The sequence below is a fragment of the Equus asinus genome, chromosome 14 (assembly GCF_041296235.1).
Source record: "Equus asinus isolate D_3611 breed Donkey chromosome 14, EquAss-T2T_v2, whole genome shotgun sequence".
NCBI lineage: Eukaryota > Metazoa > Chordata > Mammalia > Perissodactyla > Equidae > Equus > Equus asinus.
Genome location: NC_091803.1, coordinates 4,160,982 through 4,188,980, shown reverse-complemented (window position 1 = coordinate 4,188,980; position 27,999 = coordinate 4,160,982). Strand labels below are relative to the sequence as shown.

The window sequence follows — 27,999 nt, the reverse complement described above, 5'->3', positions numbered from 1 at the left end:
AGAGATGTTTACAGCTACGAACCTGTCTCGAAACACTGCTTTACTTGCATCTCACACATTTTTGTTATGTTGTCATATTTTCTTATTATTCAGTTCAAAATTTGAAATATATTTTAATTGGTATTAAATAGTAGTCACTCTAGCTTTCTTGCTTATCTTTTGCATCTTCCTCCATCCATTTACTCTCATTTTACCTTTGTCTTCAGATTTAAAGTCAGTCTTTTGTAGACAGCTTATATTTGGGTCGTTTTTTTTAATCCTTTTTGAAATCTCTGTCTTTCATTGGAGTGTTTAATCTATTAATATTTAATGTAACTATTGCTATGGTTGGATTTGAATCTACCCTTTTTATAAAGTAACAGCTTTGCTGAGACATAATTTCCACACCGTAAAGTTCACCCCTTTAGAGTATATAATTAGGTGGTTTTTGTTGTCTTCACCGAGTTGTGCAACCATCATCACTGTCTCATTTCAGAGCATTTTCTTCACCCCGGAAAGTAACCCGATACCCGTTCCCTTGAAGCCCAGCCCTAGGCAACCACCACTTTCTGTCTCTTGGGATCTCCCTCTTCCGGACGGTTCATGCCAGTGAAATCCATACACTGTGGCCTTTTGTGTCTGGCTTCCTTCACTTAGTGTAATTGTTTGGAGGTTCCTCCGTGTTGTAACGTGTCTCCTTACTTCATTCCTTTTTGTTTAAATAGACCTGTTGTTTAGAGCAGTTTTAGGTTCACAGCAAAGTGGAGAGGAAGATGCAGAGATTTCCCGTATACTCACTGCCCCCGCACGTCCATAGCCCCCCATCAGCAGCAGTCCCCACCGAGTGGTGCCTTTGTTATAGTTGGTGAACCTACACTGACACATCCTTATCGCCCAGATCCATTGTTTACCTTAGGGTTTGCTCTTGGTGTTGGACATTCTGTGGGTTTGGGCAAATGTATAATGGTGTGTGTCCACCATCTCAGCATCATCCAGAGTAGTTTCACTGCCCTGAAAGTCCCCTGTGCCCACCTGTTCATCTCCCTGCCCCCAACCCCTGGCAACCACGAATCGTTTACTGTCTCCACAGTTGTGCTTTTTCCAGAATGTCATAGAGCTGGAATCACACAGGATGTCGCCTTTCCAGATTGGCTCCTTTCACTTAGTCATATGCATGTAAGGTTCCTCCGTGTCTTTTCATGGCTCGATAGCTCATTTCTTTTTAGGGCTGAGTAATATTCCACTGTCTGCATGGACTGCAATTCATTTATCCATTCATCTACTTTAGGACACTGAGGCCATCTTGTTTTGGCAGTTGGCAGTTTTGGCAGTTTCCAGGTTTTGGCAGTTTTGACTAAAGCCACCATCAACATCTGTGCACAGGTTTTTGTGTGGACACAAGTTTTCAGCTCCTCTGAGTAAATACCAGGGAGGGCGATGGCTGGGTCATATGGTAAGAGTGTACTTCGTTTTGTAAGAAACCGCCAAACTGCCTTCCAAAGTGGCTGTGCCATTTTGCATCCCCACCAGCAGCCAATGAGAATTCCTGTTCCTCCACATCCCCGCCAGCATTTGGTGTTAGTGTTTGGACGTTAACCATTCTCAGGAGTGTGTAGTAGTATTTCACTGTGGTTGTAATTTGCATTTCCCTAATGGCATATGATGTGGAGCGTCTTTTCATCTGCCTGTTTGCCATCTGTATATCTTCTTTGATAAAGTGTCTGTTAAGGTTTTAGGCTCATTTTCCAATCGGATTATTTATTTTCCTAACGTTGTTTTAATTATATATTTTAGGTAACGGTCCTTTATCAGATGTGTCTTTTCAAAATATTTTCTCCCATTCTATGGCTTGTTTTTTTATTCTCTTGAACGTGTCTTTCACAAAGCAGGAATTTTTTATTTTAATGAAGTCCAGCTTATCAGTTCTTTCTTTCATGGATGACGCCTTTGGTGTCTTGTCTCAGATTTCACTGCCAAACCCAACCAAGTTCATCTAGATTTTCTTCAATGTAGCTAGGAGTTTTATAGTTTTGCATTTTACATTCAGGCCTGTGATCCATTTCGAGTTAATTTTTGTGAAGAGTGTAAGATCTGTTTCTGGATTCTTTTTTTTTGTTTTGCATGTGGATGTCCAATGGTTTTAGCACTATTTGTTGAAAAGACTGTCTTTTCTCTGTTGTATTGGCTTTACTGCTTTGTCGAAGGTCAATTGACTAAATTTATGGGAGTCTATTTCTAGACTCTCTTTGGTTCCATTGATCTATTTGTCTCTTCTTTTGCCCATACCTCACTCTCTTAACTCCTGTAGCTTTGTTGTAAGTCTTGAACTCAGGTGCTGCCCTTCTTCTGACTCTGTTCTTCTCCCTTGGTACTGAGTTGACTATTCTGTCTTTCGCCTGTCCGTGTAAACTTTATAGTTAGCATGTTAACATCTGCAAAATAACGGGCTGGGATTTTGATTGGGATTGCATCAAATCTCTAGATCAAGTTGGGAGGAATTGACCTCTTGACAATATCGTCTTCCTGTCCATGAACATGGAACATCTTCGATTTCTTTCAACAATTTTGTAGTTTTTCCTTGTATAGATCTTGTACATATTTTGTTACATTCAATCTAAGTATTTAATTTTCCAGACTGCTAATGTAAATGGTATTGTGTGTTTAATTTCAAATTCCAACTTGTTCATTGCTAATAGGTAGGAAAGTGACTGACTTTTGTGTATTAATCTTGTATTATGCAACCTTGCTATAATCACGTCTTAGTTCCAGGAGATTTTTTTTTTGGCAGTTTTTTTTTCTTTTTTGATAATCATGTCATCTGTGAACAAAGTTTTATTTTTTCCTTCTCCAATCAGTGTACCTTTTATTTCCTTTTCTTGTCTTCTTGCATTAGCTAGGACTTCCAGTGTGATGTTGAAAAGCATCGATGAGAGGGGGTGCCCTTGCCTTGTTCCTGATCTAAGTTTCTCACGTATTCTCACAAGTATGATGTTGGCTGTAGGTTTTTTGCAGATATTCTTTATAAAGTTGGGGAAGTTCCCCCCTCTATTCCCGGTTTAGTGAGAGTTTTCATCATGAATGGATATTGGATTTCGTCAAATGCTTTTTCTGCATCTATTGCTGTGATCATGTGGTTTTTCTTCTTTAGCCTGTGGGTTACATTAATTGGTTTTTGAATGTCAAGCCAGCCTTGCATACCTGAGATAAATCCCACTTGGTTGTGGTTCTGTAGTTCTTTTGTTTTGCATGTGGATGTCCAATGGTTTTAGCACTATTTGTTGAAAAGACTGTCTTTTCTCTGTTGTATTGGCTTTACTCCTTTGTCGAAGGTCAATTGACTATATTTATGGGAGTCTATTTCTAGACTCTCTTTGGTTCCATTTTTAGTTTTTTTGGTTCCATTTTTGGTTCATTGTTGGGTTTGATTTGCTAATGTTTTGTTGAAGATTTTTGCATCTGTGTTCGTGAGAGATACTGTTCTCTAGTTTTCTTTTCTTGGAGTGTCTTTGTCTGGTTTTGGTTTTAGGGTAATGCTGGCCTCATCGAATGACTTAGAAAGTATTATCTCTTCTTCTGTCTTTTGAAACAGATTGTAGAGGATTAGGATAATTTCTTCCTTAAAATATTTGGTCAAATTCACCAGTGAACTCACCTAGGCCTGGCACTTTCTGTTTTAGAAGGTTATTAATTATTGATTTAGATATAGGCTCTTTCAGATTGTCTATTTTTTCTCGCATGACTTTGTTCCTTTTTATGGCTAAATAATATTCCATTTTATGGGTTTACCACATAGTATCTACTTTTTTTGTTTTTTTTTTCGTGCTTTGGGGCTATCATGAATGATGCTGCTGTGAGCTTTCATGTACACGTTTTTGTGTGGACATGTTTTCAGTTCTCCTGGGTACAAATCTAGGAGTAAAATTGCTGGGTCATTTGCAAACTTTATGTATAACTTTTTAAGGAACTGCCAGGCTTTTCCAAAGTGGGCTGCACTGTTTTATATTCCCACCAGCAGTGTATAAGGGTTCCAATTTCTCCACATCCTCGCCAATACTTGTGATCTTTTTCATGATAGCCATCCTAGTGGGTATGCAGTGGTATCTATCTCATTATGGTTTTGATTTACATTTCTTTAATAACAAATGACGTTGAGCATCCTTTCGTATGCTTAGAATTCATTTGTATGCCGTTTTAGGAGAACTGTCTATTTAAATCCTTTATGCATTTTTTTAATTGGGTTATTTGTCTTTTTGTTGTTGAGTGAGAGTTCTTTATGTGTTTTGGCTATAACTTTCTTATCAGATTCATGGTTTGCAAGTATTTTCTCCCATTCTGGAGTTGTCTCTTCTCTTTCTTGATAGTATTGTTTGAAACAAAAGTTTTAAATTTTGATGAAGTCCAATTTATCTATTTCTTCTGAAAGGTTGGCACCTGAGCTAACAACTGTTGCCAATCTTCTTTTTTTCCCCCCTCTTTCTGCTCTTTCTCCCCAAATCCCCCCAGTACATAGTTGTATATTCTAGTTGTGGGTCCTTCTAGTTGTGGCATGTGGGATACCGCCTCAGTGTGACCTGACGAGTGGTGCCATGTCTGCACCCAGGATCCAAACCAGCAAAACCCTGGGCCGCCGTAATGGAGCACGCAAACTTAACCACTCGGCCATGGGGCTGGCCCCTCTCCTAAGAGTTTTATAGTTTGGGACTTTTTTAGGTCTATGACCCATTTTGAGTTAGTTTTTCTGTATGGTGTGGTGTGTTTTCCATGTGGAGATCCAGTTGTCCCAGTATCATGTTGAAAGTCTGTTCTTTCCCCATTGAATGCTTTTGGTGCCCTTGTGAAAAATCAATTGAACGCAAATATGAAGGATTATTTCTGGACCCTCAGATCTATTCCATTGATCTATTTGTCTCTTCTTACGCCACTACCACATTGTCTTGATTACGATAGGAATTATCATAGGAAGCTTTGAAAATGGGAAGTACGAGTCCGCCATCTTTGTTCTTTTTCAAGATGGGCTTGGTGCTTCAGAGTCCCTTCCGTTTCCATGTGGATTTTAGGATCAGCTTGTCAGTTTCTGCAAAAAAGCCAACTGGGATTCTGGCAGGAATTATGTTGAACTGGTAGATCATATTGGGGAGTATTGGCATCTTATAACAATCTAAGTTTTTCAATCCATGATCATGGGATATCTTTCCATTTATTTGGGTCTTTAATTTCTTTCAACACTGTTGTAGCTTTCACTGTCCAAGTCTTGCACTTCTTTTGTTAAATTTACTCCTAAGTATTTTTTTTTTTATGCTATTGTAAATGGAATTCTCTTCTTTTTATTTTTGGAGTGTTCATTGCCAGTATATAGAAATACAGTTGATTTTTGTATGTTTATCTTGTATCCTGCAACCTTGCTGAACTCGTTTATTAGTTCTAATAGGTTTTGGTAAATTCTTAGGATTTTCTGTAATGCAAGGTCATGTCATCTGCAAATAGAGATAGTTTTACTTATTCCTTTCCAATGTGTATACGTTTTATTTCTTTTTCTTGCCTCGTTACCCTGACTAACCCCTCCCATACAATGTTGAGTAGAAGTGGTAAGAACAGATATCCTTGTCTTCTGATCTTAGGGAGAAAACATTCATTCTTTGACCATTAAGTGTGATATTAGTCGTCATCATACTGCTCATGGATGTCCTCTGTCAGGTTGAGGAAGTTCCTTCTATTTCTAGTTCGTTGACTGATTTTATCATGAAAGGGGTTAGATTTTGTCAGTTATTTTTTATGTACCTGTTGAGGGGTTCGTTTGGTTTTTGTCCTTTATTCTATTAATATGGTGTGTTAACATTGACTTTCCTGTATGTTGAACCAACCTTGCCCTCCTGGAATAAATCCCACTTGGTCGTGGTGTATAATCTTATGTATTTCTGGAATATATTCGCGTATGTTTATAATCGTTATGTCTTCCTGATAGAGTGACCATTTTATCATTTTAAAATGTCCTTCTTTGTCACTAGTAACAATTTTTGTCTTGAAGTCTCTCTTGTCTGATGTTAGGATAGCCCCTCCAGCTGTCTTTTGGTTACTATTTACAGGTGTATCTTTCTCATCCTTTGACTTTCACCTGTTTGTGTCTAGCTCTTTTGTTTGTCCTTTTTTGTCTGTTGTTTTCTTCCTCTGCGTCTCCTTTACTGCCTTAGTTCCTTGGGAGGAGGCAGGAGCACAGGATGCTTTCTCCAACTCTGTCTTACCCCTGTAGCTCCAGTCTGCCCCTTGCAAGCGTGTGTCTACTCTCCAGTACTCCCGCCCTGTGTGGTACACCTGCATTGTTTATGTGCGTCTAGGTTTTCTGGGGGTCTCCTGCAGGGGGGTTGTCATCAGGTGGGGTCTCATTCCGTAATACCCAGCAGCAGAATTCCCCAGGCTGTGTTTTATGGCCTGCACCCTAATCAGCCATGAAAGCCCCCAGCTGCCTCCCTGTGCAGCGGGAAGTCTGTTAACAAAAGATTAGCTAATGGGATCATTAAGCTTTGCAAATGGCTCCTTCCTCCCCTCACTCTGGTCCCTGTTACTGTGGCTGCATCTGTTGCGGCTATGGGGCCTGCCCTCCCACAGGAGCCCTCGTGGGCAGGCTGCCGGCTGCCGAGGGGTCAGGAGGCCTGGGGTTCATCCTGGCTTCTCGGCTCATGTGCTGTAGGATCCAGGGCAAGCCTTCCTCTGGGGTGGTCAACCCATGGGGAGACGTGGACGGGAACCCTGCAATGGGATATGTGCATGTGGTGATGGGGGTGTGCACAGAGGACTCCCCAGGGTGCTGAGCGGGTCTTCTCAGAAAGAAGGCTGCAGTTTTCCAGGTAGGGGTCCGGGGAGAGGTGGTGCTCTGGGCAGAGGGACCCGCAGAAACAGGCCTGGAGCTCTGACAGGTCAGAGGACAGCCGGGGGTTGGTGAGAGGTTGTGTGTTCAAGGAGCCCAGGAGCTGGGCCCTGAGACCCAGGGCTGGCCTGTAACTGAGGGAAGCTGGCCCCTTGGCTGTGGGAAGGGGCGGCCTCGGGTAGGAGGGGCTGGGCCCCCGGGCTGTGGGTTCTGGTGGGGCCTCTGCAAAGGGGAGTGGGTGCCAGGGACGGCCCAGCTCTGAGAAGTGGCCCCAGGCAGGGGAACAGGGCCCCCGCTGCGCTCGGGGCTTTCACATGGGCTTTCCCCACCGGCCTCCCATGGCGATGCCTGCTCTGCAGGTGCGGGGCCTTCCCCAGCTGCCTGCCCTGGCTTCTGGGCTCCCCATGGGCACACGGGAGGCAGTGGGGAAGCTCGCATGGCCCAGGCAGGAGTCTGCACATCCTCAGAGGGTGCCTTTGGGGTGAGGGGTTCGGAGCAGGGTCTGGGCAGCCACGGGGGTTCGGGACAGGAGTGGAGCCAGCAGGACCTGCCACTCACAGGCCTGTGGCCAGGTGAGTCCTCCCTGGGCCTCAGGTTCCTCCCCTGGACACGGGGAGCAGCCTCCCGTGGCAGAGAGGGCCCTTGCAGGAGGAACGAGTCTGTAGCCTTTCTGCTCGTGGCCAGGGTGGCTGGCTGGGTGGGAAGTGGGGTCCCGGAGCCCCTGCCCACAGCCCCCTCCCTCACCCCACGTTCAGGCACGGAGTTCGAGTACACCGACTCGGAGAGTGAGGTCAAGGTGCGGAAGCGGTCACCTGCCGGCCTGCTGCGGCCCAAGAAGGGACCGGGGGAGCCGGGCCCCTCCCTGGCTGCGCCCGCGCCCGGCACCCGGGGCCCCGGCCCCACCAGCCCCGACAAGGCCAAGCTGGTGGCAGAGAAGGGGCGCAAGGCTCGCAAGCTACGCGGCCCCAAGGAGCCCGGCTTCGAGGCAGGGCCCGAGGCCAGCGACGACGACCTGTGGACGCGGAGGCGCAGCGAGCGCATCTTCCTGCACGACGCCGCGGCCCCGGCGCCCAGCAGCGCAGCGCCCGTGGTCACCAAGCCCAGCCGCTGTGGCAAGGGCGGCCCGCTGAGCCCGCGCAAGGACGCCGGCCGCGCCAAGGACAGGAAGGACCCCAGGAAGGTAGGGCTTGGCGCACAGGTGGGGGCAGTGGGAAGGGCCCCGAGTGCCAGGCCCTGCCCCTCCCAGCCTTAGGGGGCGGCCTCACTGTCTGCCATGGACCCTTTGCCCCCCATCTCAGAGTAGCGTGCTAAACCGTGAGTGAATGCATGAGTCCAAGGGAAACAGGGATTCTGCAAGCCCCGTCTGTGCTGCGGCCTCTGCATGCCCCTCGTGAGTGTCCTTGTCCCCAGCAGCGGGTCTGGTAATGCCGTCATCCTAAAGCGATGAGCTTAAACGGGATTTCAAGGCCTCTGTTGACTGTTATGCGCTACACGGCAGTGATTTCGGTTGGTGGCAAAGTCTCAGACACTGTTGGTCCTGCTGTGGTTGGTGGCCTCCACTCACACCTGAAGGAAACCTCATTTCTTCAGATGTTAGTGAAAATAGAGATGGGATTTATTTATTCCCATCCAAGTTCACAGATTCCCTAAATTCTCTCTGTGGACACCCCAGGTTGAGAACACTTGCTTTTCAAGAACTTTATGATGATTAGATCTATTATCCTTTTTGCTTTGGCTGCTAGGAAGCTAATGGCTGGTGGTTCCCCCTTTAGGTGGTTAGAGAACTTAGAGCTCTTGACAGTTGTCTGTGACTCAGGCCTCGCGTCCTAATGTCCCTGATATCCTGATGGAGGATGACCCTCAAATAACAGTGACATTCTAGAGAAAGTCCCAAAAAGGGATGGGACTCGGCGTTGGTTTCCTAATAACAGGAAATAGTGAGGAAGGGGCCGCATTGAGTGTCCTCCACAAGCACCTTGATCTGTGCTCGCCTCTTGTTTCCTCATGGCTGTGGCTGTCTCAGAGTTTTCAGGGTCCAGGAGAGGCCCTGTTGGAATAATACATAATGATGATGGCAGCCGTGCCGGGTGACCCAGGGTAGGGCCCAGGAGTGTGCTGACCGCTTGACCGCCTTCACCTCTTTATTGATAAAGGAAAACTCATTTCCTCTACTCACCGCCCTTCGACACTAAGTACCTGGAGTTGGCGCAGACCCCACGGGTTAGGGGCTCAGTCCCACAAAACTGCGCCCCCCGCCCCCCGCAGCTTCAGATGCCAGTCGCAAGTCCCAGTGTCACCTGTGCTTCTGACCGACTGGCTGTAAGTCAGCGCTTTTCTTGACCTCCGCCTGAGCTTGGATCATTCCCCAGAAGGACTCCTGGCACTCGGAAAACATGCGCCTCCCTGCTGCTGTTGGTTGTGAAGGCCCCGACGCAGGGGCAGGCGTGGAGGAGATGCACAGGCCAGGGGGCGCACGGGGCTGCCAGCACCCCGCTGTGGTCAGACCCCGTCATGTGGGGGTTTTTATGGAGGTTTCATCCCGTTGGCGTGATCGATTGTTAACTCAGTCTTCAGCACCTCTCCCCTCCCTCCCTGGGGATGGGGTGTGCGGCTGGAAATTCCAGACTTCCAGTTGGGGCTCGGCTTCCTGGGGACCAGCTCACCCTGAAGCTGTCTATCAGGGGCTCACCGAGGGTGGCCCCCCTTAGAGCGGAAGACGCCCCCGTGACCCAGGACGTTCCAAGGGATTTTGAGCCCCGCACCAGGCACGGGGCAGAGGCCACATGGAGACTTCCTCCTGCCCCGATCGAGCGCTCACGGAGCCACGTGAGGCAGGTCCTCGCGCCAACCACGTTGCCCAGGGGCCCTGTGCCTGCAGCAGGTCATGGCACGCATGCTCAATCTGGGCTGAGCTTTGAACACTGGGGGTCCTGCACCAGAGCTGGGGCCCTAACCACGTGCCCACACGGTCTCTCTGGGCCTGTCCCAAGGTGGTGCCTTCTGGTGGGGAGAGGCCCAGGGGCTCACCCAATCCCGGCCTCCTGATGAGACAGTGAGAGACCGGAACAGAGCAGGATAATGGTCGGCGCGGGGAGAAGTCAGACGCCCAGCAGACCCCCGAGGAGCCGTGGTTCCCACTTGTGAGATGCGCTTTGTACCCTGCTTTTTAGACTCAGCTTTACAGCTTGTGCATTCCCACATATGGTGTGCTTCTGTTTCACTTTTCTTAATCAATATTTCTAAATGGCTGGGTGACACCCTGCCCTCTGGCTGTCCCTGGTTTCCGTCGTCTGCCGCCATCAGCCATGCTGGCCGTCGGTGGTTTGGTTGACGATGGTATTTTGCCGTCGTAATTACCACGGCAGTGACCATCTCTATTCTGTGTGCCGACTTGTCACGTTTGAGGTTCTTTTCTTATTTAAAAAAGAAATAAGCTCCCCAGAAATGGGCTTTCTGGTCAGCGGGAAAGAGGCAGTCACGTTTGCTCCGATCGTAACAGTGCCCTGGGCCGTGGAGAGAGACCCACTCGGAACTGCTTTTGCTGCCGTTCTTTCCCCAAGCGTCCAGCTGCAGAGACGGGCCCCGTCACATGAGCTGTCCGTTAACAACAGACGTTAGGGGAAGGGAAACGGGCCCAGGTTAGAAACGTTCCTTCAGCCCGCAGTGCCTTCTGACTTCGGAGACGTGACCAGGCCTACAACAGGCATGAGAAACGGGACCATAGAATGTCCGTGTGTGTGTTAGTCATATGCTTTTTACCCAAACGGGGATTAAACTGGATACCTTTTATCCCCGTAACATTTCCCATCTTGTCCCTTTTAATGCTGTTGACTTTGAATGTCGCGCATCCGATGCAGAAGCTGTGACTTCCGTAGGCTTGGTAACATGTGCCCGGCACTAGCTTTTTCTATTTCCTTCACCTCCTCTGGGCTCTTGACTTGGTCGTTCTGTAGTAGGAATGTCTCTTTTCAAAAGCCTGGCATCGCCCCCCGCCCCGCCCCCCGCCGCCCCTCCGGATGAGGCTGGGTGTGCTAGGAGCCTGCCATTGGCACACAGTTGTCCTCCCGCTCGCCCACGCCATGGCCTCTTCCTCGGAGCAGGACTCTTGGCTCTGTGCTGAAGCTTGGAACCACGTCTGTCTGGGCTCCGGCCTTCCCGTGACAGGTGGCTGGCCATCCAGGTGTTTCCGAGTCCTTGCTTTGATGAATGAAGCCGGCCACGGTGCAGTGCCCTGGACCGTTTCTGCCCCAGCTGGGAGGGGGCGCCCCGTTCCACCACGCCGGGGGGCTGTGGGCTGGGCTGGAGGGGCGCCCCCCGCTGCTGGGGCCGGTGGAAAGTGATGCAGGCCTCCCGGAGCCCCCCTGGCAGCAGCCAACTGGTCTTAAGAGCTACTCCCATAAATGTGTCCTTAGATCTAATAGGGACTGTTGGTTTTTGTGGCATCATTTGAAAGAGCAGAAAAATGGAGGCAGCCCACGCGTCCAGCGTTAGAGGAGTGGCGAAAGGAAGTGCAGTTCCCCACGCCCGGCACGTTGGACAGCCGTTAAAAATAAAAGATGCGCTGCCTCCCTCTGTGCGTATCAGACATACTGGGGGGAAAAAGTTGCGAAGCAGGACTTTTGGTAAATTCCCATCTGTGTTAAAAAAAAATACCGTGTGCGCACGGATGTGTCTGCATAGGCTTCATGTTTACAGGCTTGTAGGTGCTTGTAGAAAGTTCTGGAGGCTACACCACCCTGTTACTGTGGCTTTGGTTACCTCTGTACAGTTGGTAGGATCGTTGGAGAGGAACTTGCATGTAAACACACTTGGGTGTTTCTTTCTTTTCTTTTTAACGAGTAATATATAGAAGTAATAAAACAGCTCAGATTGAAACCAGAAACGCTGGGGGGGGAGGCAGGGTTTCGCTCTCTCGGGAGGGTGAGTGGTTGGGGAGGCCGGGCCAGCCCTGCCCCCTGAGGGCTCCGCTCTGTTGCTTCCCCCCCAGAAGAAGAAGGGGAAGGAGGCGGGGTCCGGAGCTGCGCTGCCCCCGCCCCGCGCCCCCGCCCTGCCGCCCGAGGCCCGGGGCCCTCACGCCAGCTCCCCGGCCGCCGCCAAGAGGAGCAAGGCCAAGGCCAAGGGGAAGGAGGTGAAGAAGGAGGTGAGGCTGGGCGGCGTTCTTTGCTCGGTTGACAGCGGGGCGCATGCCTGGTGTGCCCGCCCTCCACAGCGGCTGGGTTTCCCCAGGTCCATTGTGTGAGCTGGATGGGCTGCCTCAGCAGGTGTGGGCCCCGGCTGGGGGGTTCTGGGTCCATCTCATCCTCCCTGTGGCCTGTGCACACGTGGCAGACTCCCCGGCAGCCCCTGCCCCCGAGTTTCCAGGGAGGGTCGTAGCTGGGCAGGACTCTGATGGCAGGTCCTAAACTGTTGGTCTGCCCCGCTCTGTCCCCAGAACCGGGGGAAGGGAGGAGCTGTGAGCAAGCTGATGGAGAGCATGGCTGCCGAGGAGGACTTCGAACCCAACCAGGACTCGAGCTTCTCTGAGGATGAGCACTTGCCACGCGGTGGGGCTGTGGAGCGGCCGCTAACTCCGGGTGAGTGCTTGCAATGCTGTGTTGCCCTGGGCCTGGAATATGGGGGCCAGGAGGTTCCCCTGGGGAAGTTACCAGGGCTGGGAGTCTGGCGCTCCGAGGGGAGATTGAGGGTGTAGATTGGGTGGGGCAGGTGGGGACAAGAGGAGGAGCCGGGCCAGCCCTAAGGAACTTGGTGCCCTCTCTGGGGGTGTAGAGTCCGCAGTTGCTGAGGGACCAGCCGCCACTCAGTGGCGATGGTGAATGGCAGTAAGTATCTGTGCCTCCGTTGTCTGCGGCGGGGCCGGGCTGCCCCCAGCTGGGCTCCCACGATAATGGGATGCGGGGGCGACGAAGGGCCTTGGGGCAGAGCGAGTCACATGTCGTGCCCGACATGGAGAGGTGGGAAGTCCGCTCTGCCCACAGGGAGGCCATGGCAAGGGTGTGGGCGCAGGCAGGAAAGAAGTGCACTGGTGGTTCCGTCCATGTCCCCCTGACGCATGGTCACAACAGGGTGGGGCCGGGCTGGAGGTCCCGCAAAAGGAAGAGCAGGCTCAGGAGGCCGCAGAAGCCTGGAGGAGACCTGAGGAGGGCCTGGCATGGGGCTGCTGGGAGGGGAGGCTTAAGCCAAGGGGCGAGGCCGCCTGGGGCTGACGACTAAGGATGGGGAGATGGGGTGCTGGGAGCAGTGATCGTTGCCCTGTCGGGATGTTTGCCCGTTGGGGCCTGAGTTCCAGAACAAACATCCTTCCAGGTGGAGAAAAAGCCAATGCAAACCCCCAGAGGTTTGGTCGAATGGGCCGATGACCCAGAACCTCATGCACGGGTTCGGGGGGCGGGGGTGTGGGGGGCCCATGCAGGCTGTCACCCCTGGTTCACACCCACTCGGGGTCTTTTCAGGCGCCTGGGGCTAGGAGGGGAGGGGCTGCACATGGCCCCCGCCATGTGCACACTGGTGCGTGCATGCACATCCCCGCACAAGGCTCATCTGTGCGGGCACGTAGGTGTGCACACATGGACACACACATGCCCCGCAGGCCCCCCCAGGCACCCCAGGCCTTATGCTCTGAGAGGGATGAGTCGAGGTTGACCAGGCGGGCCTGAGGGGAGGGAGGGAGGTTATCCCGGGGCCTCACTGCCTGCCCTCCTGTAGCTCCACGCTCCTGCATCATCGACAAGGATGAGCTGAAAGACGGCTTGCGTGTGCTCATCCCCATGGATGACAAGCTGCTGTACGCCGGGCACGTGCAGACAGTGCACTCGCCAGACATGTGAGTCAGGGGCCGGGGGGCCAGCCAGGGGCAGCACCCGGCTCAGAGCCTGAGGAACCTCACCCAGTCCTGCATCCAGGGTGCCTTGCTGGGTCTCTGTGGGCAGGTTGCTTCCCCTCTCTGAGCTGCAGCTTCCCTTCCATAGAACCAGGCAAATGGTGCCGACCTCGCAGGGGTGTTGGAGGGCTCAGAAGACACTGGGAGGACAGTATGCTCAGGGTGTGCCAGGATGGACATGGCTGGCCCCAAGTGGCAGGGGGCTCAGCAGGAAGAAGTGTGAGAGACCGTGCTGGCCTCTCTTGGATTTGCAACTCCTAGTTGTACAGATGAGGGAACTGAGACCCAGAAGGGGAGAGATACAGCAAGTCAGCAAACTCTCAGGCTCTGATGTCACGTCTCCGTGGTCTGGGAGGCAGAGCTCGTGCTGGTGGGGCTTGGATTCTTGGCGTAGGGGTCCCTGTTGGGCAGTCGCCAATTGTCACCTCACACCACCCCTGCCCTGGCCTTGCAGCTACCGTGTGGTGGTGGAGGGAGAACGTGGGAACCGGCCCCACATCTACTGCCTGGAGCAGCTGCTGCAGGAGGCGGTGAGCGGGAGAGGAGGCAGGCTGCTGGGGGCTGGGGGGCCGGGGCTGTGCCTGGTCACCACCTGGCGCTCAATCCTTCGCCTTCTCAGATCATTGACGTGAGGCCAGCCTCCACTCGCTTCTTGCCACAAGGGACCAGGATCGCGGCCTACTGGAGCCAGCAGTACCGTTGCCTCTACCCGGGCACTGTGGTCCGAGGTGAGATGCTCCCACACCCCCCTCCTCCCCGGCGCCCCCGTTTCCTAATGTATCAGTATGGATTCGTGGGGTTGAAACCCAATTCTAACTGGCCCAAGATGAAGGATTTCATCGGCTCGTGTAACTGGAACCACATAGGGCCTTTGGGCTTGGTTGACCTCTGCACTGTTTGCATGGTGGCATCAGGACCTGGGGCCGCAGTGCCTGTCAGCACTGCTCTCGTCTGTGCTGGCTTCACACCCAGCTCCTTGGGGACTCTGTTTCACCATCTTAACAAATCCTATCATCAGAGAACTGGCTTTTCCCATGTAAGTCCTAGGATGGAATCCTACTCACCTGGCCTGGGTTGTGTGGATTTCACGGACCCCACTGCTGTGAGGCTGAGTGACTGGGCCTGGGTTGTGTGCTTGTCCCTGAAGCTGATGCGTGAGGTCAGCTTCCTAATTTTACACATGGCCTGAGAGAGGTGGGATGTTGTTAGTAGAATAAGAGACTGGAAGCTGAGCAGACAAAAATAACAGGTACCTCAGAAGACATAGATATGGATGTCAGACAGACAAAAGTGGCAGATGCTCAAATGGTGCACCCCTTAGCTATTGCAAAACCAGCGCATCCAGGAGATGGGGATGTGGATGTTCGTTGCATCCAAAAAAAAAAAAAAAGTCACATAACAGTCCACCCCTTGTCCACCTAACATCCATACATATCCAGAAGATGGGAGCAGGGACGCTGGGCAAGAATATGGTGAAAATATGGTGAAAATTCGTCCTGATTCTGGTCTCCCAGAGCTTTCTGTCCCCTGAATCATGATGGGCTAGCTGCTTTCCAGGCCTGCTGCGTGGGTGTCGTTGCCCTTGGGACTTGCCTGTGCCATCATTCGCAGAATTCTGTCTCTCTCCTGTGTTGGACTCGTGTCTTTCTCTTCCTTGTCTCATTCCCTCATTGTCGTTGAGGATCTTTCCAAAGCTTTCTGAGAAAGGGCCGGGGGAGGTAAATTCCTCAAGTATGTGTGTGCCTGAAATCTCTGTTCTGTTCTATTCCTTAGAGATAGTTGAGCTGGGTATAAATTCTAGGCTGGAAATAATTTTCCCCCATCATTTCAGTTCCTGTATTGTCTTCTTCATTTCTGATTGGTTCTTTTTTATATTTTCCCATTCTTTGTTGAAGTTCTCACTGAGTTCATCCATCCTTCTCCCATGATCAGTGAACATCCTTATGACTTTTTGTTTGAACTGGTTGTTAGGTAGATTGTTTATTTCTGTTTCGTTTAGTTCTTTTTCTGAGCTTTTGTCCTGTTCTCTTACTTGGAACGTATTCCTTTGTCTCCTCATTTTGCCTCTTTTTCTGTGCTTTTATCTATGTATTAGGTAGATTAGCTGTATCTCCCCATCTTGGAGAGGTGGCCTTGTGTAAGAAACGCCTTGTGAGGCTCAGTATGTGCTTCCCTCTCATCATGAGTTCTAAATGTTCCAGCAATGTGGCCTGTATGGGCTACGTGTGTCCTTCTGTTGTGGCAGGGTTGCTCTTGCTGCAGGTGCCCAGGGAGCCTAGGCTGTCCCCCTGGCTGGCTGGTTGTAATGCTCAGCTGCGTGTGGCTGCTATGGTCCCTTCAGTCACTTTGTCAGGCATGAGGAGCCCCAGCACAGTTGGCTGCAAGGTCTAATAGCACATTCCTGTTACAGTTTTTCTGATAAGTGAGTAGGCCCCCAGCATGGCTGGTTGCTAGGTTCAGGGGCTTACAATTGCTGTAGGCCTCCAGCCTGCAAGGCTCTTATCAGGTCTCTCAGGATTGCAGCTGAATGGAGCTGGCCCCAGGCGTAGGAAGATCCAATTGTTTCATGCTTTGGAAGGTGGGGCTGATGCCCTATGTGGCTGTTTGGGAAGCACATGTCTGCTGCAGCTGACAAGCCCCACTGCCTGCAGGGCCACACACCCCATCAACACAGTCCTGCCTCGTGTACACGCCCCAACCACTGAAGTGGATGTGGTGGCCCCACACACTCCAACAATTCAGGCCTGCTCCTCATGCATGCCCTGCCCCACAGAGGGGGACCCACTTGCTGGGCTGCAGAGGATCCAGGCACCCCACCTATGCAGGCCCACAAGTTGCCTGAGGGCTTGCTGTCGTGTGGGGCCTGTCCCTAGGGTGGGCTGCCTGCCCTGGCTGAGCTGGATTAAATCAGTGCTCTCGTGGGTGGGACAGACCCTGGGCTAACAGGCCAGGGGGAGAACCTCAGTGGTGTCTGCCAGCGCCTGTGTGAGCATGCCTGAACTAGGTTGTGATAATGGCTGCCACCAATGTCTCAGTCCCTGGAGAGGTCTCACCTCTCACTGAGACACACCCAGAGCCCATCAGGTGAGTCTCTTTCCACCAAAGGACTGTGCACCTTTCTTTCTGGTGATTTTAGGTTGCTTTCCAAAATGGGTGCATTTGTGCATGGGCCCTTTAAGAGCTGGCTTTTTTTCCTTTATGTCAGATAGCTTTTCTGGGGGAATTCCCCGTGGTTGTTAATAGCCAGCAAAGCCAGGTATTATGTCACTCATCTTGATTGTGCTGAGTCCAAAAGCTGCTCACGGTGGTAACACTCCCCCGCTCAGCTCCCTCACTCCTCCTGGGAAGGCTGTGTGCCTTAGGCTTGCTCCCGCTGGCTGTGAAGCGCTGCGGCTCGAACGTGGCTTTTTCCTCTCCAGAAAGGCATTTCCGCCTCTTCCACCTTGGTCAGCACTGTCCCTTGTTGTGGGGGTTCTTGTCATCCGGTTTTCAGCTCTCTCTCAGGGGTGATTGTTCCCAGAATGGTTGTGAATTTGTCGTGTCCATGGAGGAGGTGGGTTTAGAGTCTGCCTAGGCCACTTCTTGACACCGTCCTCCCCCGTCATTTCAAAGTCACTGCTCCATTTTTATCTAGCGTCCAGTGCTGTCTGAGACGTTCAAAGCCACGATTATTCCCAAGTCTTTGTAGGAGGCCTGCCTTTTCTCTCCGGAAGCTTTTGGGATCTCATTACTCCTAGATCTGGAATTCCGTGCAGTTTTCGTGTGTGTGTGTGTCTGTGTCTGTGTCTGTGTGTGTGTGCTGGATAGTTGGGGGGGGCCTTTGATTTTGAAGCAAATTTCATTTCATCTTGGAAACGTCTCATATTGCTTCTTTGAGAATTTCTTTTCTTCATTTACTCTCTTTTCCCTGGAACTCAGACTCGTCTGATGGCCCTCAGTGCTGGTAGCTTTTTTCCTATCATTACTTTTTCCTTTATGTTTTTGTTCAACCTTCTGGGAGATCTCCCCAACTTTACCTTCTGGCCTTTCTATTCTCTTGTGTTTTTGAAATTTCTGCTATCATTTAAAAGATTCCTAAGTTCGTTCTTCTTCTTTGAGTGTTCCTTTTTTTTCCTGTAACCTCTTTTTGTTTCGTGGGTACATTTTCTTTTTTTGAATTTCTCTGAGGACCTGTTGTTTTCATTTTAGATTTCTTTGGCTCCCTTCCTCCCAGGTCTCCCTTGCCACCTCTCTGGGTTCTGTGTTCCTTCTTGAGCTGCCCTCCCCTCTCTGTTCCGTGTCTGCCTCTCATTAGAGGCCCACCTTGCGTCTCTGGAGATCCTAATCAAGCAGATTGGGAGTTCTCTGCGTGGGCAAGGCCTCTGGACATGGTGGGCAGGAATGTTTTGTCAGGGACCCCAAGTGCCAGCACCTGTGGCTCTTCCCCAGCAGCCGGTCAGGTGGCCCAAGGCCTCTGTCCCCCGGGAGCTGGGCTTGGCTGGCACTTGGGAATGGGGGTTACTATTCAGTAGGAGCTTTCCCATCACCCTGGCTGGTGTGGCACCCACCCATGTGCCTCTCCTGTGTCCGGTGTCCGTCAGAGCCTCTCCCCAGACATAAACCTCCCGGTTCCTGCTGCGGTGCAGCCCTCAGCCTGTCCAGCGTTGGGGTCCCTTAAGCCCGCCTCCAGAGGTGCTTGGTGCCTCCAGGGCCCAAGCCTTGGTGGGCTTCCCTTGTGAACACCAGCTTCCTTTTCATTGGCATTGCCTCCTTCCAAGCCCCTGGCAGAGCAGAGAAAGCCGAGATCAAAGTCGGTTCCCACTTGTCCACGCAGATGTCATCTTCTGGAACGCTGGCACTGATGCTGGCACTGTTACCTGCTGGCATCCCCTTGCCCACTCCCTCTGTCCTTGATGGTTCCCGCTTCTGCTGTTGCTTAATGTTGCTTTGGGAAGGGCCCTGGGAGTAATTGGGCACAGATACGTGTCCCCGAAGTCAGGACACATGCTCGGCTGGAATGGGGAGCCAGTGCTCCCGTCGCGACTGTGGCTCTGAGGCCCACGTTCTGCACACTACGTACCTGCCCTCACACAGCCTGCACCCAGGGCCGCTTACTGGCTGATTCTGCTCTCGTGGCCTCCGGGAGCTGCCTGTCCGCGGGCCTCCACTGACCCTGCCCCTCCTCCAACAGGCTTGCTGGGCCTCGAGGACGACGGGGACCTGATCACCGTGGAGTTCGATGATGGAGACACAGGGAGAATTCCGCTCTCACACATCCGCCTCCTGCCTCCCGACTATAAGATCCAGTGTGAGTGGTGGTCCTGCTGCCTAGGCTGGGGGCTGACCCCAGGCCCTCGCCTCGCTTCCCTCGGAGCCTGGCTCTGGGCTTTGTCTGCCTTTTGGACCACTTGCACCCAGGGGATGGAAATGGCAGAAACCGTGGGTGGAGGCTCCCAGAACGCGTTCAGAGGAGGGGATCCCAGAGCTCCCTGGGTCTGCACCCCGTGGCCCATGAGGCCAGGCGGCCAGGGCTGTGGGAGCCATCAGTAGTTGTTGATGTTTCTGTGCTCTGTAGGTCCATGATAGCGTTGAATTCTTGGCTCTGTCCTGTGTGTCCAGAAATACTGTCCCCTTTGACTAACCAGTACAAAACTCAGGTTTAGAGAGGTAAAATGACTTACCCGCGGTCCCATGACTAGTTAGGGGCAGAGCTAGGACTCGGACCTCTAGGACTTCAGCTAGGACTGCCTGACTTCAGGGGTCCAGAACCTCAGTGGTTTTGAGCACCACTCCACGGGAATCATAAAAAACATACAAGTCAGCATCTCTTCTCAGCCCCTGCCAGGGCATGCCTTCGGGGAGCCTCCACTGAGCTGCTGGTGTGTACAGACACCTGAGCTGAGTCCCTGCAGATGGGCCCCCCACCCCAACCACACAGCCTATCCAGGCAGGCCGAGGGGGGTCAGCCACACAGTGCCGTGAGGCTCCTCCCCATCCCTGCTCCCCATGACAGACAGTGCTCCTGAGGTTGGGGGAGTGGAGACCCGGGCCTGAGCCACTGTCTGTCTGTCCTGCCCTGCAGGTGCTGAGCCGTCCCCAGCCCTCCTGGTGCCGAGCGCCAAGCGCCGCAGCCGGAAGACCAGCAAAGATACTGGGGACAGCAAAGATGGGGGCGCGCCAGGGTCCGAGGAACCTGGCGCCAAGGCGCGAGGGCGCGGGCGGAAACCGAGTGCCAAAGCCAAGGGTGGTAGGTGGCCCAGGCCGTGCCCAGCGGAGACGCAGGGGCAGGGCAGGTGGGGGCGGGCACTCAGCACAGAGACCACTCCCGCCCCGTGGGGCCTCTGCTCTTGGACCGCTGTGACCAGTGAGGCGCTGAGGCTCAGGGAGGCGGAGCCAAGGTGCACCCGGGGCCTGTTTGCTCCAGAGTCCAAAGAAGAGGGCTTCAGGCTAACAGCCAAGGCCACCAAGGGCCCCTTTAGGGTCACAATGCGTGGGATGACTGGGATGCGAGAGCCGCGGCCCCGAGGCCCACAGAGGGCACAGGCTGGCAGAGCAGCGCTGGGCAGGCTCTCTGGCTCGGCGAACCCCCACTCTGGCCTCACATCTGTTCTTTCCTTCTCTCTTCTAGACAGAACTGCCGTCCTGGAGGAGGGGGGCTCCACAGATGAGGTCCCCAGTGCCCCGTTGGCCCTAGAGCCGATCAGTACCCCAAGTTCCAAGAAGAGCCCTCCAGAACCCGCAGACAAGCGGGCCAAAGCCCCCAAGGCTCGCCCAACACCCCCTCAGCCCAGCCCGGCGCCGCCCACCTTCGCCAGCTGCCCGGCCCCCGAGCCCTTTGGGGAGCTGCCGGCCCCCACCGCCACCACCCTGGCCCCGGCCCCCCTCGTTGCCATGCCCATCACCATGCCTGCCACCCGCCCCAAGCCCAAGAAGGCCCGGGCTGCTGAGGAGTTGGCCACCAAGGGCACTCGGAGGCCCGGGGAGGAGGCCGAGCTGCTCGTCAAGCTGGACCATGAGGGTGTAACGTCACCCAAAAGCAAGAAGGCCAAGGAAGCTCTGCTTCTACGGGAGGACCCCGGGGCCGGGGGCTGGCAGGAGCCCAAGACCCTCCTGGGCCTGGGCGGCTACCCCCCGGCAGCGGGCGGCAGCGAGCCCAAGGCGGCCCGGCCCAAGGCCGGGGACGGCGACCTGGCCCAGGAGCCCGGAGGTGGGCTCACGTTCGAGGACTCGGGGAACCCCAAGAGCCCGGACAAGGGCCAGGCTGAGCAGGACGGGGCCGAGGAGTCGGAGAGCAGCAGCAGCAGCAGCAGTAGCAGCAGCAGCAGCAGCAGCGACAGTGGCAGCAGCAGCAGCAGCAGCTCGGAGACAGAGGGAGAGGAGGAAGGCCGGGGCGGCGGGGGCCGGAACTGCGGGGCCTCCAGCTCCAGGGCCTCCTCCTCGTCCTCCTCGTCCTCCTCATCCTCCTCCTCGTCCTCCTCTTCTTCCTCCTCCTCCTCGTCCTCCTCCTCGTCCTCCTCGTCTTCCTCCTCGTCCTCGTCCTCTTCCTCCTCCTCCTCGTCCTCCTCCTCTTCCTCCTCCTCCTCCTCCTCCTCCTCCACCACAGACGATTCTTCCTGCAGCTCGGACGATGAGGCGGCCCCTGCCCCCGCGGCCGGTCCCTCCGCCCCACCAGCCCTCCCCAGCAAGGCCCCCAAGCAGACTGGCAAGGCGCGCTCCTCGGCCCACTCCCCGGGCAAGAAGGCGCCGGCGCCCGCGCCCCAGGCCCCCCCGCCGCAGCCCCCGCAGCCTCTGCAGCCCAAGGCTCAGGCCGGGGCCGGGGCCAAGAGCCGCCCCAAAAAGAGAGAGGGCGTCCACCTGCCCACCACCAAGGAGCTGGCCAAGCGGCAGCGCCTGCCGTCAGTGGAGAACCGGCCCAAGATCGCCGCCTTCCTGCCTGCGCGCCAGCTGTGGAAGTGGTTTGGCAAGCCCACCCAGGTAGCGCGGGCACGCGGGCTGGGGGCGCTACCTGCTTTTGGTGGCTGACTGTCGCCGGCCCACCCTTCCTTCCCCCTCATCTGTGGTGGAGGGCTGGGGCGAGCTGCCGGGACCCCCCTTGTGGATGGCACGCTGAGTGTCGGCACCCGGGGACACTCAGCTCTGGTGGCTGCAGAGCCCATGTCCTTAGAGCAGCAGGCCCTCCAGGCCCTGCACCGGCCATCCCTGCAGGGCCCAGGCCCGACTGCGTGCCAGGGCCAGTGCGTGGCTGTTGAGGCCCACGCAGCTGGGCTCTCGAAACCTCCTGGCCAAACAGCCTGGTTTCCTTGGCGTTCGCTTCATTTCGGCTGCTATTCAACCTCCCCTGGCGGAGTGCTGCTGGCCTCCGGCCCCGCTACTAGTGGCCACAGCAGAGGGCCCTTCTGTCCCCGTGCGCGCCCCTGAGCTGACCAGGGTGGCTTGAGAGGCAGAGCCTTCTGGCTGGCCGGGGCTGGGTCACCAGGACACCCTATGTAGAGGACGGCTGGTTCTCTAGGAGGAGCCCTCTGGACCCTCCCTGTGCCTGCCTGCCGCCTGCACATGTGGACATGCAACACACGTGGGCACGCACACACATGCACACTCACGCGCACACACGGAGCTTCCACGGGCAGGAGAGGAACTCTTTTATAGTCACCAGTCTGTCCCATGTCCCTGGACAGGAAGAGCCTGTGGGCTTTTGTCCTCCAGCCACGTGAGCTTGTCCACAGGCGCAGCGGCCAGCTTTGCCCGCCGCATCCATGTCGCTGGGCCAGAGTCCTTGGAGGCCGCCCTGAGATGGGCTGGGAGCAGATGCCCTGTGGGCTTTGTACCTCTCCTGAGGTGGTCCTGCCAGGCGAGCCAGGGCCTTGGGGGTTGACAGCAGTGAGCTTGTGGGGTCTCTGGCAATGCTCCTCTTAAGAGCTCGGGAAGCGTCTGGTGTGTTTGTGTTCTCTCAGCTCCCTGGTGTGTGTCAGCAAGGCCAGAACAGTCGAGGGATGGTCTGAATCAAGACTCTAGCTTTGGGTTCTGTCTTAGCAGCTTGTAGGCCCTCCCACACCCTCAAGGACACTTAGACTCCCCCCCCCCCCCCCCGCCCAGTGGGAGAGGACAGCTCCATCTGCCCCAGGCTGTGCCCCCAGGCAGGAGGTCCAGGAGGGCTCCCCACCTCCAGCTCCTGCTCTCCTTAGGCCACCCTGCCTTTGAGGCCCTGACTAGAACCTGGGGTGGGTGCCCTGCTTCTCCGCCCTGCAGGACAAGGGGTAGCTGACGTCCCACACTCTTGGGTTGCTGGCTCCAGGCCGAAAGAGCCTCTCTAGGCAAGGCCACCTCTTGAGACAGCAAAGTTGACACATAGATTCTCGAGGATCTTCTGTAAGGAGCCTCACCCAGACATTCCAGACTGGGCCCCCTGGAGCTCTCATCCTGCAGGTGCTTTATTGAGGGGGCATCCAAGTGGTGACAACTTCTGAGCCAAGGACAGGCACATCCTTGCTGTCCTGCCCCCATGGTGACCGACCCATTCCTTATTTTAGCATCTGCCATTTGCAAGTTCCAATGTTAGTGTCACTGAGGGCCTTACAGCTGCAGAGAACAGAGCACAGGGCCAAACTTACTGGCCTCTTTAATAAAAAAGTCCAGGGCTGTTTGGCTTCAGGTACAGCTGGATCCAGGGACTCAAAGGCTGTCTTCAGACTCACTCTTGGGTCTGTGCTCCAGGCTTCAGTTTCTCCTTCCTTTCTACTGGTCTCCTTCTCAGGCAGCCCCAGTAGCTTTCAGCTCACGATCTACCAGCTCAGAAGTGACAGCAGGAAGGAAGTATCTTTGTCCCAAGTGTTCAGGCTAAAGTTGGTGGAATATCTGTGGCTTGGGTCCTCACCCTACCCCTGAGCCAATCACAATTTCCAGGAGGAGGATGGGATGTTTGGACTGGCCAGACTGAGTCCTGTGCCCACCCCAGGGATGGGATCAGCCCCACTGGGGAACCCTGTGGACCGGGGTGGGCCCTGTGGGAAGGGGAGTAGCCACTCGGTGCCAGAAACCTGGCTGCTGTCAAAGAGTCGCTTTAGGAGTCTGAGCTGTTGCTCTCATCTTGAACTGATTTACTCCACGCCTTGAACTGGAAAGAATTTGAGCAGTTTACAGAACATATGAAATTAGCTATTCGGACATCAGAAAGCCTGTCACCACCAGGAATCCAGTGAATTAAAGGCAGAAAAGGGGCTGCTGGCTAGGTAGGAAATTGGCATGGAGGTTTCTACTATTTAGGCAACAAAACTGCCATTGAGCCACCTAGCAGCCAGTGTAAGAAGGGAAAATGACTTTTAGGACTTGGTTTGAGAAGAGCAAATGCCTGTTCCACAGGAGGGCAGAGCTTTGCTTGGGCTTGGGTTCATGGGTCAGGACAGGGGCGTCCCCTAGGGACAGTGACAGGCCCTGGAGCTGTCTGGTGCTGTGCTGGGTCCCTTCTCAGAGCCTGCACATCTGTCCCAGTGCCAGCCCAGGCTCAGGTACCGAGGAGACTGCAGGAGATGTTTGTTGAGTGAACAAACAAACGCCCAGCCTGTCGTGGGGCCTGGCAGCCTGGCAGACGTGGGCCCAGTGCTGGATCCTGCGGGCCTGGGCTCTGCCCTTCGTCAGCAGCTTCCCTCTCCAGGGGCAGTCGGCCATGCCTGGGCGTTGACGTCCCAGGGACAGCCCTCAGCCCGTGTCCCTTGCTCCCGCGGCCCTGGTCAAGCCATGGAGGGTTGAGTCATGCCGAGCCCCTGCGCCCTTTGTGGCAGTGTAGGTGGAGGCTGCCCAGTGAGTGGCGAGCTCTGTGGCCCCCCGGGGGTGTGTTGAATGAATCAGTGCTTTGTGGTGGCCTCCACACGTGAGACGGCCGGGGGAGGTGGAGCCGTGAGCGAGCCCCGTGGCTTCACTGTCCCCGTCTCCTCCCCGGCCCTCCCCGCCCTGTTGGGAAGTGGGGATCAGAGCAGGGGCTGCCGGGCCTCGAAGGCCAGCGGCGGGAGCGGGGTCCGCGGCCTCCGGGCGGCCCTGGCCCGCACGGCTCTGGAACAGGCTCGCTTAGCTGCGCGAGGCTGAGTGTAAACGGAGTCCCTCTTGGGGACGCTGGGTGCCGGAGATGAGAGGGCCCCCGGTTAGAGCAGGAAGGGGCCGCCTGGCCCGTGGCCGCCTTGCGCCCTGACCGCCGTGTCCCGCAGCGCCGCGGCATGAAGGGCAAGGCCCGCAAGCTCTTCTACAAGGCCATCGTGCGCGGCAAGGAGATGATCCGCATCGGCGACTGCGCCGTCTTCCTGTCGGCCGGCCGCCCCAACCTGCCCTACATCGGCCGCATCCAGAGCATGTGGGAGTCCTGGGGCAGCAACATGGTGGTCCGCGTCAAGTGGTTCTACCACCCCGAGGAGACCAGCCCGGGCAAGCGCCTGCACGAGGGCCAGGTGGGCGCCGGGCCCGGGGCGGGGGCGGGGCGGGGCGGGTGGGGCCGGCCGGGCTCACACCGCCCTGTCTGTCGCCCGCAGCACTGGGACCAGAAGTCCGGCCGCAGCCTCCCCGCGGCCCTGCGGGCCTCCAGCCAGAGGAAGGACTTCATGGAGGTAGGAGGGCGGGGCCCCAGCCTCCGGTCCCCGGGCTGCCCTGCCGGGTCCTGCCTCTGTCTGTCGCTTTCCGGCTCTTACTCTTCAGGGGTCTGTGTCTCTCTTGGTCTCTGTCTCCCAGGCTCTGTCTCTTTCAGTCTGGGTCTCTCTGGGGGTCTGTATGTCTCTGGGTCTCTGTCTCTCAGTCTCTGGGTTTCTCTGGGGATCTCTCTGTCTCTGAGTCTCCATCTCTGTGTCTCTTGGTCTTTGAGTCTCTCTCTGTCTCTAGGTGTCTCTGTGTCTTTATGTGTCTCTGACTCTGTCTCTTTGTCTCTGTGTCTCTCAGTCTCTGGTATTCTCTCTCTGTCTCTGGGTCTCTCTGTGTCTCTGTGTGTCTCTCTTTGTGTCTCAGTCTCTGGGGTTTTCTCTGTCTCTGGGTCTCTCTGTGTCTTTGTGTCTCTCCGTCTCTGTGTCTGTCGGGGGGGGTCTGTCTCTCTCGGTCTCTGGCTCTCTGCCTTCAAGGCTTTCTCTGGTCCTCTGGACCGGGGGGTCTTCCTGTCCCCTGACGCCGCCCATCATGCCCGCAGCGTGCCCTGTACCAGTCCTCCCACGTGGACGAGAATGACGTGCAGACGGTGTCGCACAAGTGCCTGGTGGTGGGCCTGGAGCAGTACGAGCAGATGCTCAAGACCAAGAAGTACCAGGACAGCGAGGGCCTGTACTACCTCGCGGGCACCTACGAGCCCACCACGGGCATGATTTTCTCCACCGACGGCGTGCCCGTGCTCTGCTGAGCGCCCGCGCCCGCCTGCCACCCAGGGCCCCTCACCATCACTGCCATGGCTCGGGGGCCACGTGCGTCGGGTGTGTGCATGCGAGTGTGCCCGTGGGTGCCCTGGCGCGCGCGAGTGTACATGTGTGTGCCTGTATGCATGCACGTGTGTGCACACATGTGCACACGTCCCCAGCCCCTTTCCCAACTCCTCGGTGGCCCCAGGACAGGGGCTCCCCTCCGCTGCCAGCGTGGGGCTCTGCCCGCCCCCCTCGGGGCCTCCCTCCAGCACCTTGTCGCCCTCAGCAGGCGGGCCCCCCAGCCCGGGCCGCGGCACTGGGGGTCATTCGTGGGCCACCCGCAGTCCCCCCGGAGCTCCCCAGTCCTGCCCCCTTGGCACGGAGCCCACCCCAAGCCTCCCGCCGTGGGCCGGCCTCCTCCCTCAGGAAGGCCTGGACTCGGGGGACGGAGCCCGGGAGGGGGCCCCGAGCCTCACACTACAGACAACCCCATGGTGCTGCAGGCCTCGCCGCCGCCCAGAGGAGGCGGCCCTCGGGACCTGTACAGTTTTATTGTACCGGCCACGAGCCCTGCCCTGTATCATACGCCTTTCCAGGAGGCCACTTTTTAATTATATATATAAAGATAAATATATATAAATATATATAAATATAAACTTTTTAAAACTGTGAAAAATAGCTATGAAATTATAAAAAAAAAACGAACACATTCTGACGTGCAGAATATTATTTTTTATTTCCTGTTAGATCGTGAGTGTCTAGCACCCAGCTTCACGGGCCCCCGTCCCCAGCACACCCCGCCCGCCCAGGTGTCCTGTCCTCGCCCCCAGGATGGAGAGAGTTAGGGAGAGCAGAGGCTGAGGGGCGAGCGAGCTGCCCCGCCGGCACTTAGCGCCCCGCGCCCAGGGCCGGGCGGCCTCGTCCAGACAATCTTAAGGGAAGGAAAAGCCAGACTTCGGTTTTGTTTTTTGGGGGAATTATTGTTTTCCTTTTTTTTTTTTAAAGTTTCTTTTGGAATTTTGTTTGTTGGCGAATTCTGTGTGATCTTTTTCATAAAAAAAAGAAAAGAAAAGAAAAAGCTATCATTGGAAAAGTACCGTTGTCTGTAGTGGCTCATTTCAGGGGCCCGGGTGGGCTCTGGGGCGGGGTGGGGCGCGGGGCCGCCCAGTCCAGTGCGCACGGGCCACACGTGGCGTTTGAAATTCAGCTCTTTTACACGAAGGGACCGGAGAAGTTTCTCGGTTGCACCGGCCACGTTTCCAGACATGGCGAATGGCTACTGTCTAGGGTAGCCGAGGTGGAGACGGTCCCCATCAGCGTAGAAAGTTGACTCCTGGTCAGTGCGCGGCTGGAGGGCGCATCTCCTTTTTCTTCCTTTAAAATGCCAGCTGAGCGCGCCCAGCCACGTCCACGCCTGACAACGACGATGCTGGTGGTCTGGCCCTGAGCCGGTGCAGAAGGGAGGGGCTGCAGGGGCGGGGAGGCTGGGCCGGGGTCCTGGCGCTGCCGCCCCCTCCCTCCCCGAGGTCAGCTCCCAGCCTGACCCCGCGGTACCGCCCAGCGACCCGGTGCGCTCGGTGTGCATGGGACGCGGACGACATTCTGGGCTGTGTCATCTCAGGGCCGCGGGAAGAGGTCACAGCGGCAACTGAAAGCGTTAACACAGAAGGCGGTCAGCTCGGCCCTGGCCGGGGAAGGGCGTTTCGGAGAAACTGAGTCCCGGGCGGGGGCGGCCCCGCCCACACCGAGTCGCGGGAGGAGCAGCGCGCCGGCGACACCTGGCTGCCCCTGCGGCGTCGCCCCTCGTGGTCCCGGCCCACGTGGCCGCCCGGGGCTCCCGGGGGCGGGGCCTGCCGGTGGGTGGGTCCCCGAGCCCGCGAGGGACCTACACCAAAGAGGGGACCAACCCCACACCTCGGGGAAACTAAGGCACCGAACAGAGC

At 55.3% G+C, this 27,999-nt stretch overlaps 1 protein-coding gene across 8 annotated transcripts in view; it reads left to right on the top strand.

Annotated features, from left to right (window-relative positions):
- The window catches only part of TNRC18 (trinucleotide repeat containing 18), an 83,867-nt gene extending 56,416 nt beyond the window's left edge, over window positions 1-27,451 (top strand). For all 8 annotated transcript variants that reach the window (XM_070484153.1, XM_070484152.1, XM_070484149.1 and 5 more), the window contains 12 exons: window positions 7,597-8,021; window positions 11,829-11,981; window positions 12,273-12,414; window positions 13,544-13,661; window positions 14,173-14,248; window positions 14,338-14,446; window positions 18,889-19,005; window positions 19,780-19,944; window positions 20,326-21,671; window positions 24,893-25,129; window positions 25,211-25,285; window positions 25,852-27,451. In XM_070484153.1, coding sequence (XP_070340254.1) covers window positions 7,597-8,021; window positions 11,829-11,981; window positions 12,273-12,414; window positions 13,544-13,661; window positions 14,173-14,248; window positions 14,338-14,446; window positions 18,889-19,005; window positions 19,780-19,944; window positions 20,326-21,671; window positions 24,893-25,129; window positions 25,211-25,285; window positions 25,852-26,058 — 3,170 coding nt within the window. In that variant the 3' untranslated portion in view covers window positions 26,059-27,451. The remainder of the gene's footprint in view (window positions 1-7,596; window positions 8,022-11,828; window positions 11,982-12,272; window positions 12,415-13,543; window positions 13,662-14,172; window positions 14,249-14,337; window positions 14,447-18,888; window positions 19,006-19,779; window positions 19,945-20,325; window positions 21,672-24,892; window positions 25,130-25,210; window positions 25,286-25,851) is intronic.
- The last annotated feature ends 548 nt before the right edge of the window (window positions 27,452-27,999 follow it).